This window comes from Sardina pilchardus, chromosome 3 (assembly GCF_963854185.1).
Source record: "Sardina pilchardus chromosome 3, fSarPil1.1, whole genome shotgun sequence".
NCBI lineage: Eukaryota > Metazoa > Chordata > Actinopteri > Clupeiformes > Clupeidae > Sardina > Sardina pilchardus.
In genome coordinates this window covers 28,754,167-28,769,572 of record NC_084996.1, presented here as the reverse complement: position 1 = coordinate 28,769,572, position 15,406 = coordinate 28,754,167, and the positions used below count along the sequence as shown (strand labels likewise).

At 45.7% G+C, this 15,406-nt stretch overlaps 1 protein-coding gene across 1 annotated transcript; it reads left to right on the top strand.

Annotated features, from left to right (window-relative positions):
- Positions 1-302: 302 nt before the first annotated feature.
- Positions 303-13,649, top strand: LOC134077220 (5-demethoxyubiquinone hydroxylase, mitochondrial-like). Its single transcript, XM_062532695.1, has 7 exons — positions 303-376; positions 8,529-8,723; positions 9,082-9,263; positions 9,570-9,684; positions 10,415-10,554; positions 12,874-12,942; positions 13,415-13,649. Exons 1-7 carry the CDS (start codon positions 337-339, stop codon positions 13,490-13,492), a joined length of 819 nt encoding a protein of 272 aa, XP_062388679.1. The 5' UTR covers positions 303-336; the 3' UTR covers positions 13,493-13,649.
- Positions 13,650-15,406: the final 1,757 nt, after the last annotated feature.

The window sequence follows — 15,406 nt, the reverse complement described above, 5'->3', positions numbered from 1 at the left end:
TTGGCAAATGTACAGCATAGTACAGTCACAGGCCAATTGAGCATCCACAGTGTGTCCTCAGATGAACTGCGCTGCTAGTTAGCCCCTGGGCCAGCATGCATGGTGATGCGTGGGTGCTGACGCCTGTTATTTTGCCAGGGCAGTTCATCTCCAGAATGTCATCAGGCTCGGATCGTTTGGTTGACGCACAGCAGCGTGTGTTCCCCCCCCCCCCTTTCCCCCCCCCCCAACCCTAACCCTAACCCCCCCCCCCCCAGTTCTAGACATAACCGTGACAACGCCAGACAACCTACTGTATTTGGATGGACAAACTGTTTATGACGGCCCTTGGAGTTGATGGTGCCTCTTCTGTCGCCTGAGATAGGGGCATTAAAAGGTATTTACAGGGACTTGCCACTTTTGGAGGCTGCCTGAAAAGCTCCTGAAGGCTAATTAAGGAAAAGTACTAGATGGATAAGAGTAGTCTCTACAGTATGTACAGTGCAGAAGGTTAAGGCAACAGAAAGGACTGAGGTGGTAAATCAGGGATCTTTGGTGACAAAAAAACCTTTCACTTTTACATTGAAAATTGTTATACAATAAAATGTACCCTGTTCATTAATTTTGATAACTCTTCTGAGATATCAAACAAAAGGTTTATTGCTGAGTTGAACAAGCCTCTTTAGATTATGTTCAAAAATGCATGAACATTTTTGACAAAAAAATGTTATAGAACCTTAGAATTCTAAGGGGGCGATCTATTGGGTAATGACGATGATACATTTACATAACAAAAGTTAGAGTAACCAAATAAGACTACTATTGCACCAAAGGGATAGGCTAATTCTTATGAAGCTTCAAGGACTGGAAAATCAAATCCTCAAAGGAAAACTGCACCTTCCTGAGCTGTCAGATGCCATTGTGGTTGTAGAGATAATTACACTCTAATACGCTTAAAGAACTGATAGGCTTCAACAAGTCTTTCCTGCAGTCTCAGACACACTGTCATGCGGCACACTGGCAAAACAGCATTTTTTGCCTCGCCTTGCCCAGTAGTAAAAAAAGATGTGCCGCAGGGCCTGATAAAGTTGTTTATCACATAGCGACAAATTTAGTCACAAACTCCATTGTATGCTCAGAAGACCATGGCTTGTGGAGACGAGGGCCGTATTGAATAACGCGGAACAATCAACAAGTAGTCCCTGACATGCCAATGGTCAGACTGGACTGACTTTGTGGCAAACCTCCTCACACCCTTGTGGACCTCGGTGGGATGGTCAGTGTCCAAGCAAAACACCCGGGGTCACCTCACATCACACCAGCCAATCCAATAATATTGTTGGTCGTTCAGCATAATTGACTCCAGCAACACCAAGGCTGTCCAAAACAGTGGAGCACTGAATTATGCAAGAGAGTAGTGTTTCCTCTGTGGTCGACACCTTGAGCTTACATAATCCCAGTAAACAAAAGTGCTGTAAAGTAGGCCAAGAGGGCTTAAAACAGAAACTGTGAAATCGGCCAGTTACCAAAGAGTATCATCATCCTGTGGGTATGCAATATGCACATGGTAGACTATTGTGGACTGGAAAACATAATTGATAACAGTTTGCACTGTGGGGGATCCAAAAAGGGCTCCAATGGTGTCTTTCAGAGTGATGGTGTTTATAGATGAATGAGTCAGGACAAAGCTTTAAAGACACCCAAGATGTGTCCACCAGCTTCTGGACCGATCGTTTTAACACATTTTCCACTATCACTCTTGAGTTTCATCCAGTTCCATTCATAGTTCTGCATATCTGCTTCTTGTCCTGCATTTGCTCATGAATCCTGAATCATGTTTTGAATCCACATCCTAAAAATTTGCCTAATGTCATCACGAAAGGTTGGTTGAAGGTAGGCTATCAGACAATTCTAACATTAACATCCTAAAATGGTTAAAATGGGTACCCTAGATAATTATAAGCCTATTGTCATGAGCCTACTCTCTGTCACACTGGTCGGGTAATATTCCACTGCACTCACCAATTACTAGCCACGCCCACACTCACTCATTCAATCAGTCACCACACCTGCTGTCACTCTTCACTCATTGACTCTGCCACCTGCTCCTTGTTACTTGCTACTCTGCTCCTGTATTTAAACCCCAGATCTCCAATGGCTCAGTGTCGGATCGTCTGCAACCCAAAGCTCTACTGTTTGTCGGCTATCACAAATCTGACTCCTGTCTTCGACCTGGATCTCATCTCTGTCAGCTCTTCAGGCCTGGTAAACCATCCTGCACTCTGCCTGTCATTACCATTACCTGCTTTTCTGTCTGTGCAATCACCAGTGTTCCTGCTCGCCTGCTTCTGCCTGCCTGCCTACCTGCCCGCCTGCCTGCCAGACGTGCGTGTGTTCCCTGAAGCCTTCCTATCCGCGGAAACTACCACCAACCTCTGCCTGCTGTCTGCTCATCCCTCTCACAAGTGCTCTGAGCCTGAGACACTCCTCCAGCCGCCCAGCGTGTGACGAACTCATTCAACCAACAGTTCCAGCTCTACATTCACACACTCCCTCTTCCCCTTTTCCCAAGTTTTCAATAAACTGTGGTTCGTAGCGCAACTTGGTCTCCTCGTCTGTCCAGGTCCTGACAGTACGATCCGACCAGAAACATGGAGCCAGCAAACGAACCATCTGCCATGGAGCGACTTGACCGTGCAGAGGGGAACATCTCCCGGACTGCTGCCGATGTTGCCAGCCTGCTCCAGCTCAACGTCCAGACCCAGCAACAGTTCCAGCAGCAGCATCATCATTTCCAATTGCAACAACAGCAGTCCCACCAGCAACAACAACAACTCAACCAGATTCTACAGACGCTTACTAACCTGACTACCCAGCCCCCGTCTGCTCCTCAGGTTCCTGCTCCGGTGAATCCGCCTGCTCCTGAGGGTCCACCAGCACCTAACGCCCCAGAACCCAAGATCGGCCATCCGGAACGCTTCAACGGTGATCCAGACCAGGTTCGAGCATTTATCACCAGCTGCAGAGTTCAGTTTGCTCTTCAACCCAGAACCTTTGCCACAGAGGGAGCCAGAGTTGGCTACGTCATCACCCACCTGACGGGCCGGGCTCGGCTGTGGGGAACGGCTGAGTTCGAGAGACTGACCCCAGCCTGTGCCTCCTTCAATGCCTTCGCTGATGAGATGTTAAAGGTTTTTGATAATGGGTTCTCAACAGCAGAGGTTTCCCGGTCCCTGATGAGTATCCGCCAGGGAAACCGAACAGTGGCAGACTTCTCCATTGACTTCCGCACCCTGGCACGGCGAAGTGAGTGGAATGCAGCAGCAGTGGTAGACGCCTTCTTCCATGGATTGGCCGACTATATCAAAGATGAGCTGGTTTCCCACGACCTGCCCCAGACATTAGATGAGGCAGTAGCCCTCGCAGTCCGCATTGACCGGCGTGTCCAAGCCCGCAGGCGGGAGAAGGGACGCCAGAGCCAGCCGTTCGCCCGCACCCGGAGCAACGTCTCTACTTCCTTGCCTCCACCCAGTCATCCACATGACCTGTGTGACCAGCCCGAATCCATGGAGATTGGCCGTGCCGTCCTCTCCCCTGAGGAACGGCAGCGACGAATTGCCTCCCGTCTGTGTCTGTACTGCGGGGGAGAGGGGCATCGAGTTGCAACCTGTCCAGTAAAAGCCAGAGCTCACCGGGAGTAGGGGGGGTCCGGCTGAGCTCAATGAATCTCCTGTCTCCCCTAAACCGTAAACCCCTGCTTCAGGTCCGCCTCCGTCTTCAAGATTCAACCCACACCATGGCGGCCTTGTTAGACTCTGGCGCTGAGGCCAACATCATGGACACCGAACTCGCTCGTCAGCTGGGGTTGAGAAACCATCACCTGCCTTCTCCAGTTCCTGCCCGGGCATTAGATGGACATGTTCTGGGCACTGTTACTCATCTCACTACCCCCGTCTCGATGATGCTGTCAGGTAATCACCATGAGACCATCCAGTTTCACCTGCTCCGCTCTCCTGGTCAGCCCATCATCCTTGGCTATCCGTGGCTCCGTCAGCACAACCCTCATGTTGACTGGGAGACTGGAACCATAAGGGAGTGGGGAGACGCCTGTCACCAGTCCTGCTTGAAAGCTGCTGCCCTGCCACTCCATCCCAAGACTGCCAGTTCTGTCCCCGACGTCTCAAGCGTTCCAGTGTGCTATCATGGGCTCCGGGAGGTGTTCAATAAAGTCAAGGCTACTTCACTGCCTCCTCACCGACCATATGACTGTGCCATCAACCTCCTTTCAGGAACCGCACCACCGAAGGGCCGTCTTTACTCCCTGTCTGCCCCTGAAAGAAAAGCCATGGAGGATTACATCAACAACTCCCTGGCGGCTGGAATCATTCGTCCATCCTCTTCACCTGCCGGAGCCGGGTTTTTCTTCGTGGGTAAGAAAGACGGGTCTCTTCGCCCATGCATTGACTACCGGGGCTTGAATGAGATCACAGTTAAAGATCGTTACCCTCTGCCATTGCTCTCCTCTGCCTTTGAATTACTCCAGGGAGCCACAGTCTTCACCAAACTGGATCTGAGAAATGCTTACCATCTGGTGCGGATACGGGAGGGTGACGAATGGAAGACTGCCTTCAACACCTCAAGTGGTCACTATGAGTACCTGGTCATGCCGTTTGGTCTCACCAACGCACCAGCAGTTTTCCAGGCTCTTGTGAACGATGTTCTACGGGATATGCTGAACAAATTTGTCTTTGTTTACCTGGACGATATTTTAATTTTTTCTAAGACCCTGTCCGAGCATGTCCGTCATGTCCAGCAGGTCCTTCGTCGACTCCTCGAGAACTCCCTATACGTTAAGGCAGAGAAGTGTGAGTTTCATGCCAGCTCCGTGGCTTTCCTGGGGTATATCGTGGCAGAGGGAAGCATCCAGATGGATCCAGCCAAAGTGTCAGCGGTGGTTACGTGGCCCATACCGGAGAACAGGAAGAAGCTACAACAGTTTCTGGGGTTTGCCAACTTTTACAGAAAGTTTATATGTAATTACAGTGTAATTGCATCCCCTCTCACTGCTTTGACCAGCACCAAACAACCGTTTGCCTGGACCCCGGCAGCCAACAAGGCTTTTGACACCCTTAAGGCTCGGTTCACCTCTGCTCCCGTCCTCCAGATGCCTGATGCGGATCGCCAGTTTGTGGTGGAGGTGGATGCCTCAGATGTGGGGGTCGGGGCGGTGCTATCTCAACGGGCAGTGGAGGATGGCAAGCTGCACCCCTGTGCGTTCTTCTCTCGCCGGCTATCTCCGGCGGAGCGTAACTACGACATTGGCAACCGTGAGTTACTGGCTGTTAAGCTCGCCTTGGAAGAGTGGCGTCACTGGCTGGAGGGTTCCATGGTCCCGTTTCTGGTCTGGACAGATCACAAGAATCTGGAATACATCCAATCCGCTAAGAGACTTACTTCCAGACAATGCCGCTGGGCTCTGTTCTTCACTCGGTTCAACTTCACACTCTCCTATCGACCTGGATCACGCAACACAAAGCCTGACTCACTCTCCCGAATGTTCCAGGGGGACGAAACATGTAAGGAGGATCTGACGCCCATCCTTCCAAGCCCCTGTGTCGTCGCAGCGGTAACCTGGGACATTGAGAGACAGGTGCAAGAAGCCATACGAGACCAACCTGCCCCCAGTGCTTGCCCCACTAATCGTCTCTTTGTTCCAGAGAACTTAAGGTCTCAGGTCATCCAGTGGGGACATGACTCTCGCCTTGCCTGTCACCCCGGAACCACACGCACCCTCCACCTCCTCTCCCAGCGCTTTTGGTGGCCCTCTTTACGGAGGGAGGTCCGGGAATTCGTGAGGGCCTGCCCTACATGCAACCAGCATAAGTCCTCCAACCAGCCGCCATCTGGGTTTCTCCAACCTCTGCCTGTGCCCTTGCGACCCTGGTCTCACGTCTCCCTGGACTTTGTAACCGGATTACCCCTATCTGACGGACACACAGTTATCCTCACAATAGTGGATCGTTTCAGCAAGATGACTCACTTTGTGCCACTTCCCAAACTACCATCTGCGAAGGAGACTGCCCAATTAGTGCTGGAACACGTATTCCGAATCCATGGTCTGCCCAGGGATGTTGTCTCGGACCGGGGTCCGCAGTTCTCCTCGGTCTTTTGGAAAGAGTTCTGCTGCCTTTTAGGGGCCACAGCCAGCCTCTCTTCGGGCTTCCACCCCCAGTCTAATGGCCAGACGGAGCGCATGAACCAAGAGTTAGAGAAGGCCCTCAGATGTACAGCTTCACGTAACCCCCGGGCTTGGGCCCTTTCCCATTCAGAAGATCTTCAGCCCAACTGCAGTTCGGCTCCAGTTGCCCAGGTCTATGAAGGTACACCCAACCTTTCATGTCTCTCGGCTGAAACCTGTTCACGAAAGCCCCCTGGTCCCGCCCGCCCCACAACCGCCTCCTCCACGCCTCATTGAAGGGGGTCCAGTCTACACTGTCCGGCGGCTGCTCAAGTCACGACGACGGGGCAGGGGCATCCAGTATCTGGTAGATTGGGAGGGTTACGGGCCTGAGGAGAGGACGTGGGTTCCTGCTGGGAGGATTGTGGACCCGACGCTCATCTCCGACTTCCACCGTCTACATCCTGACCAGCCCTCTCTGCGGCGGGGTCGGCCAAGGGGTTCTCGTCGTGTGTCCTGCCCTCTGCCTGAGTCTGAACCTGATCTTGACCTGGCCTCAGAACCGGGGTGTCCTGATGACCCTCCGGCTAAGGATGATGAGGAAGTGCAGGCAGTCTCCGAGGACGAGGCCATGGAGACTGACCGGTCCGAGGAATTCTGATCCTCTGCCTGGTTCCTCCTCCTCCAGCCCTGTTTGGTGGGGCCTCTAGGGGACTTCTGGAGCCGTCCCTTAGGGGGGGGGTTCTGTCATGAGCCTACTCTCTGTCACACTGGTCGGGTAATATTCCACTGCACTCACCAATTACTAGCCACGCCCACACTCACTCATTCAATCAGTCACCACACCTGCTGTCACTCTTCACTCATTGACTCTGCCACCTGCTCCTTGTTACTTGCTACTCTGCTCCTGTATTTAAACCCCAGATCTCCAATGGCTCAGTGTCGGATCGTCTGCAACCCAAAGCTCTACTGTTTGTCGGCTATCACAAATCTGACTCCTGTCTTCGACCTGGATCTCATCTCTGTCAGCTCTTCAGGCCTGGTAAACCATCCTGCACTCTGCCTGTCATTACCATTACCTGCTTTTCTGTCTGTGCAATCACCAGTGTTCCTGCTCGCCTGCTTCTGCCTGCCTGCCTACCTGCCCGCCTGCCTGCCAGACGTGCGTGTGTTCCCTGAAGCCTTCCTATCCGCGGAAACTACCACCAACCTCTGCCTGCTGTCTGCTCATCCCTCTCACAAGTGCTCTGAGCCTGAGACACTCCTCCAGCCGCCCAGCGTGTGACGAACTCATTCAACCAACAGTTCCAGCTCTACATTCACACACTCCCTCTTCCCCTTTTCCCAAGTTTTCAATAAACTGTGGTTCGTAGCGCAACTTGGTCTCCTCGTCTGTCCAGGTCCTGACACCTATAGCTTTACCCACACAAAAGTCCTAGAAAGAATTCTGGTGGACAGGTAAAATGCATAGACATTTGGTTAACGAGCATATTGCGTTCATCACTCTACTGTAGCCTACACATGTGGATACAGATAAGCAAGCTCGGACTTCAGGCGGCATACAATGACGTCATTTACTGAAGAGACCCAGGTGCTGCAGATGTGTGGCTGCAGGAGTAGGCTACTCTATAGACCACCTACCACACTGGGAAGAAATGTTAAGAAGTGTCATGTGTTCATTTATTTGCCTGCTTAATTAATTTGAAAATTAAATAATGTGGGGCTTTTCCAACACAAGGTTCATTTCTACATATCAATCCCAGTTGTGCAGACACTCGTTGTCTATAGTCTCCTTTTAGGTCACTGATTTGTGTCCTGTTAGATCTGTTTTACACAAACTGAACTTGTTTCAACATGCTTGAATTCACATTATAATTTGCATAATTTTGACATACAAATGAGGCCTAGGCTACTGTAGCTTATGTGATGTAGGCCTATGTTTGAATCTGGACCCCAAGTCAATAAAGATTGATCAGTTGATTTATTTATGGATTGATTGGTTGGTTGATTGATTGATTAATTGACTGATTAAATAAGCCTTCCTCTCCCTCATGCAGATCTCATAGAGTAGACTACTGTAGCTTCATTTGATACTTGGTAGTTGCTGTGCATTGCCTGTTGTTCGTTTTTTTAGTGTGTGAAAGACTGCCATCTATAGATGAATGACAAAAAGTGCATCTGATTTCAAGATGTCAAGACCTTGTTGGAAAAAAAGAAACCGTGACTCGGTCACAAACTATGATGCAAATGTTTGTGAAGACCCGTGAATATTTTTCTGCCGCTTTAGCTGCTAATGTCTGTCCATGTAACTTCATTAATGGGCTGTGATGTCTGTTCAAGCCAGGTTCAAGCTCTATTTATTTATGCGCAGACGTCATCTCCAAGCGACTTGCTGTCTTGCGCTTGCGAAACGAGCGAGAGGCGTTTGACATTCAGGACTTGCATGGAGCTTTCACATCTACTGTAATCATGCAACGGATTGTTAAACCTCGTCTTTTAGTCCAAGAGTGCACTCTATCATGCCTTGCACCGACGACATCACGGCGGTTATGCTTAAATAACACAGGTAAGGTAATATTGTTGATTTACTCACTTCTCTATCAGTTTTATAACTGCCCGTTTCGGGGGCACACCCCCTCATTCAGAAGTTCACAACAAGGAATCCTTATTATGTCCAAGCAGCAGCATAGACATGTCAGTATATCTATGATGTGCCCATGTATGTGTAAATCTGTGCATTACTGTGCAGTCTGTAGGCTAAACAAACTCAAACGTTTGGTTACTTAATTACATTTTTGTGTGGTATGTAATAGCTCCATAGACAAACTTCATCCGTCCAAAAAATTGGCCTATGTGTAATACCTGCTTTTTCTTTTCTTTTTCTTCCTTTCTTTTTTCTTTTTTTTTTTTTTTAAATAACACAGCTGCTGTGGTGGTCTCCAGTATACGACCATACAGCGTGGTACCTCCGTCTAGCGACCCCGAGGAGAAGGCCATGCTGCACCGCATGCTGAGAGTTGACCACGCTGGGGAGTACGGAGCCAATCGCATTTATGCCGGTCAGATGGCCGTGCTTGGCAGAACACAGACCAGACCGCTGATCCAGGTGTGATGTCTGGAAGTGTCAGCTTAACCTACTTCAATTACCTGACAGGCAGATCCACAGTTACAGTGGTGATGCTTCCATGATATCTGTCAATATGGTCAAGTTTGCAAACAATGATATTAACCTCGTTTTGGGCATAGCTTGTCAGTCAACCGAGGAAGATTATTACTTTATTTAGTGATGGAAGTAGGCTAATAACTTGTTGGGTTGGACAACGTGGTTGTTCCTAATCCTGGAACCTTTTGGACTTTGGTTCAAATCATGGCCTACATTTGAATTATTCATTAGATACTTCTGTCTTAATAGGAAATGTGGGACCAAGAAAAGAAGCATTTGACAAAGTTTAACGAAATCCTTGCTGAAAACAGAGTGCGTCCCACAGCTCTTCTCCCACTGTGGAACATTGCCGGCTATGCACTGGGTATGTTTAAGGAGCCATATGTCATATACTGTATAGTACATAACATATGGAGGAGATATCAGTTTGTTTGATTGAGACCCTTGTGGGGACGTCATTGTCATGATCATTCTCATGCATGGTCATCTTTTTTCTGCATGGGTATCAGATTATTGTTAATGAAATAGGTCTACTCCTTTATGGCACCCACTTATGAGCAAACAAGACATATTCATGGGTTTCATCACGTCTCTTTCCACAGGTGTATAAAATCAAGCACTTAGATTATGAATTCAGACTGCATGGTGCTTGATTAGCCCACCTGTGGAAAGGGACCAGATGAAACCCTTGAATAGTTTTATCATGTGCTGCTGTCACATACTGCTCATATACTTCCATGTCAGTCTTTCTCTTTTTTCAGCATATGGCTACGCCAACATATGTCAGTTACATATAATTGTCAGTGCTGCAAACATTTACCTTTTTTCTGTTTGTAGTGCTAGGTTGAATTAATTGATCATATCATAGAGATATTGCTTATTTATTACACAGTCAGTAACAACTGGCTGTGAGCACCTACTTTATTTTCCCATTCCTACCCAAAACATTTGGGGTGCCATAATAAATCAGCTAGGGGGTCAGATGCGACCCCAGGGCATTATGTTTGGCATCCCTTATGTAATGTATACCCTCTCTCTCTCTTTCTCTCTCTTTCTTTCTTTCTTTCTTTCTGTGTGTGCGTGTGCATGTTCAGGTGCCACGACTGCTCTGCTTGGTAAGGAGGGGGCTATGGCCTGCACAGTGGCCGTAGAGGAAAGCATCTCTGAGCACTACAACAGCCAGATCAGAGCTCTGATGGAGGTCGACCCAGACAGATACACTGAGCTCCTGCAGGTAAGCTGATGCCCTCAGCACTAACCATGGAGGTATTATAAGAAGTGGAGAAAGTTAACAAGTCCCACCCCCATTCATTTCAATGGGAATGCTAGGCTAGTGAATATTGCCAAAATTGAACGATTTTTTCAGGCTTCAACCATGGCTTCAACATGGCGTTTCAAGGGGCTTGTTTCCGGTGCCATTTTACTTAGCCAATTAAGTGCCAGGTTACTGATTGATGGAAGGCACAGAAGAAAGCTATACGGAGAGCTTGTGCCACTGCCCACACTAAGCTTGTGCATGATCTGAGAGTGGAACAGCCACCAATCAGCATGAGGAGAAATGGCACCGGACATGATGTATTTCTGGAAAATGGCGACGAGGAAGTGCCTTGCTAATTGCCGAAGCTAATCAGTCAAATCCTGACCTCCTGGCACTAACAGATACTGATGCCACGCATGGGACTGAGGACGTACTGTACTCACACTGGGCATGGTTCACTTGTACCGTGCCGGAGTACGGTTCTCTCCTATTCTCGGTCCGCACTTACACTGCATGCTATCAAACCGTACCCAGGCACGGTTGAGCTGCTGTGCTCTAGAATCTTTGCATAGGTGCGATCATGAGTCCACCTCCTCATGCGGAACCGGGTATGGAGGGATCACACTGTTCAAACGAACTGGACTTTGGGGGTCAAACATCTTTGAGTATGATACTGATATGCCCTGAGAGTCCTGCAATTTGATCATTGCGATTTGCTTAGAGTAACTTTGAAACATTTTCTTTGCAGCAACAATAGGGGAAAAACGCTGAACCTTCATTGCTGAATGTTGATTACTTCTATAGAGAAGCTTAGTAAAAGTTTAGCATAAAAGGCTAAAAGATTGCTTCGTTTTACCTAATGTCATGAAATGAAATGAGTAAATGTAGCCTTTCTTTGCAGCTTCCCAGTGTAACATTATGGAGCTTGAATAATAATGATAAAGTCATACTGTAAGTTAGCATCTCTATTGCTGTTGTTCAAATGGCACCTTCAAGCCATGTTTACAAACTGGTATCATTCGACCTTTTCAATCCAGGCTTGAGTGGGATATTAATTAGTGGTACTTTATATAGCAGTGTGCTTTAGATCAAGTCAAGTTTATTTATGCAGCGCATTTCTTACACAGGTCATTCAATGAGCTTTACGTAAACAAAAGCAAACAGGAACGGCTAATAAAAGCATAGAAAGGCAATAGTCAAAGAATACTAAAGAACAAAAAAGAAAACATAACACACAAGCTAATAGTACCTAAAAACTTAGTTTAAATGTGTTTAAAAAGTAATAATTAAAAGACTAAAAAAAACAACAACATAGAATGATTGCATAACTTGTTTTGAGATGGTAAATCTATCATGCTGTGATCATGAACACAAATACTAGCTGACCATAGACACTGGATAGCAGGAACCAAAGATCATAGAGCGCTCCACTCTAGAATCTTTGGCGGAAACAGATAGGAGGATATACCAGTACTAGACCTTTACTTGATGAGTCAGGCTTGTGCAAATACCTTCTGCTGATACAAGCTAGTGGAGCATAAGGTGTACTGTGGGTATGTAGCTGTTAATGCCCTTAGAATGGCACACGTCTTCTTCACTGTCTGCAATAGAAATATCCGGAAAGGTCAGAAGGCTTAATTTGCAGTGATACATCAGTGGGTTGATATTACCTTCAGGTATCAGTGGTAATCATCATTACCTGTGCCACAATGTTATATCTCAAAAATTATTATAACGGTTTAAAGGAAATGTAAATTCCCACTAGATGGCGATAATGGGTCACAGAACATCATTGTGATGTGTTTTCAGATGCTATTAATGTGTTCTTGAGCAAAGGGAAGTGGGAAAAGTCCCACTTTTGAGTGGCAACATCACTCCTAAATGTCCGTTAAATTTGGAATTCACACTTTAAAGTGGGAGCTCTTTGAAAGCTCTCAGGAGAAAGTTTTGTCACTAATCCCAGTGAAAGATAAAAAAAAAATGTAGTTGTTCCATGCACAAATACTGTAAGTCACTTCATTGTTTATAAAGATATAGACATAAGCAAAGGTGATTGTGATGTTAAACAGTGCTTCCCTGTTCACTACTATTATTATGTAAACTATGTGATGTTGACCTCCTGGCTTCCTAGCCTACGGACATTACAAACATCACCAGTTTGTTGTCAACACTCTCAACTCATCAGTGGGAAGTTCTGAAATAGGAACGTTGACACTTCCCAGTTCTGTGAATGATCATGCACCATATGCAACAGTGTGTGGAAGATGAACTTTTCCTCCTCCTGTTCTTTTAAAGATGATAAAGGAATTCCGTGATGACGAAATGGAACACCATGACACTGGACTGGAGCATGATGCTGAATCTGTAAGTTGTGTGCTGTGTGTGTCGCGTGTCCTTTTTTTCCTCCATCAAAGCCAGTTTTTAATGATGCAGTTGTTTATCATGGTCAGAGTTTTTCCAAGCCTCTTACATACACAACAATCAACAGGCTCTTTTGTTTAACTTGAAATTCAACAACTAGCATGAAATGTGTTACATGTGCTTTTTTTAAGTATCTTTATTTTTCTATGATCATCTGTTTGTTTTCTCTTTTGTCTTTCAAGTGCATCTTGAAGCATGTTTTAATTATCTACCATTTAAAAACATAATACACTTTTACACTTTGAAGGTTATTTTATTTCTTTTGGGATTAAGGATTCATTGTAGGCAGACCTTTTGTCCATTTTGGCTTTCCTGGTTGCCTTTCTTGTTTTTGTACAGTAAAATGTATTATTACAGAGAAATATTTTTTATAAAGTGCTATGAGAGAAGATTAATTGGGTTGTCTATATTACAGGTCCCTGGCTACTGGCTTCTGAAGAATGTGATACAGGTTGGATGCAAAGCAGCGATTTACGTCTCTGAGCGTGTCTAGATCTCAGACTTGTCTTTGAAAAGGAATAACCGAAAGCCTCTATTTTTTTTCATTCTGTAAATATGGTTTTGGATTGAAGTTGTTTCTATTGTTGTGTCTATGTTCGTTTTCCATGATGTGTGGGGTACATTAAATTACCTAAATTATCTTTGAGAAAGTGTGCTGAATATTATTACTGTTTTCCTATTGTTGTTATTGTTCGCAATACCTGGAAAAGTTTGGAAATTTGGGTTAGGGTCTTGGAAAAAGTCATGGTCAATTAGGTTCCTGCTCACCACGATATACAGTGGGTATAGTAAGTATTCACACCCATGCTAAAGTTGACTAAAAAGAGGAATATAAAATCATCTTTTGAGAATTGATTGTAATGCCTTAATTCAAAAAATGAGTAAAAATCAAACGGCTAAGGACACTAATTTTCTTTGTGATTGAAGAATGTATCCTAAATAGATAAATGTTCTTCCTTAAATACAGGTTGCATAAGTATTCAACCCCTATGTTAAATTCCCATAGGAGCAGGAGGATTTTTTATATGTTTTTATTTTTAAAGGCCAGCTATTTCATGGATCCAGGATATTATGCATCCTGATAAAGTTCCCTTGGCCTTTGGAATTAAAATAGCCCCACATCATCACATACCCTTCACCATAGCTAGAGATTGGCATGGTGCTTTTTACAGTTAGCCAATTAGCCTGTTTGATGCTCATTGAGCTCAATGCAAATCAAACAGGCTAATAGGCTAACTGGAAAAAGCACCATGCCAATCTCTATCTATGGTGAAGGGTATGTGATGATGTGGGGCTATTTTAATTCCAAAGGCCAAGGGAACTTTATCAGGATGCATATTATCCTGGATCCATGAAATAGCTGGCCTTTAAAAATAAAAACATATAAAAACTCCTCCTGCTCCTATGGGAATTTAACTTAGGGGTTGAATACTTATGCAACCTGTATTTAAGGAAGAACATTTATCTATTTACGATACATTCTTCAATCACAAAGAAAATTTGTGTCCTTAGCGGTTTGATTTTTACTCATTTTTTGAATTAAGGCATTACTATCAATTCTCAAAAGATGATTTTATATTCCTCTTTTTAGTCAACTTTAGCATGGGTGTGAATACTTACTATACCCACTGTATACAGGGGAAAAAAGTACGAAAGTCGAGATCTTAAGCATTCGCAACACACTGCATGTTTTATCTTGGACCCTTAAAGGCCCTTCTTAACGTTAAGTGCATTACCAGCAGGGGTGGGCAGTATTTATGATACTAATTTATGATACAAATTTTAATTTTGTCATTTGTATTTTATTGGATTGAAGATTTTTGTATTTTAAAAACACTTCCAAATATTTTTGGTAAGACCAATACTTTTGGTGATGTGATGACATTGTACAGTACAAAGCAATGAACGTTGACTCTGACTGGGGCTGACTCAGTTATTTTCCCAGACTTGTTGTGATCATGATATTGTGATTCAGAAAGATGATCCAGTGCAAGATGAGTAACATGTAGGTTACACACACACACACACACACACAATATACTCCCTCTCTCACACAAACTCACTCACTCACTCAGCCACATGGTTACTTGCTCACCCGCACTTATAACTTTGCCTGGACTCTGGCAGATCATTGGAACAACATTGACCATGATGTGTACAGTACGTGTCCTCCAAATCTGATGATACACACGGCACCTCTCTGAGTAATTGTTGGTCTGGCACATTCACTTAGATATTGGGCAACTTCTTTTTTTTGTGAGCTAGTTTGTACCACTTGACAAGTTCAGTTATGACTTTCTGAGTGCATCTCTGATACAGTATTTAGGCTATGAGATGTAACAGGCAGGTCAGCATAGCTGATCTGTTGATTCTTTTTGCAGATTTACGGCATGTCTTGTAGGCAGAG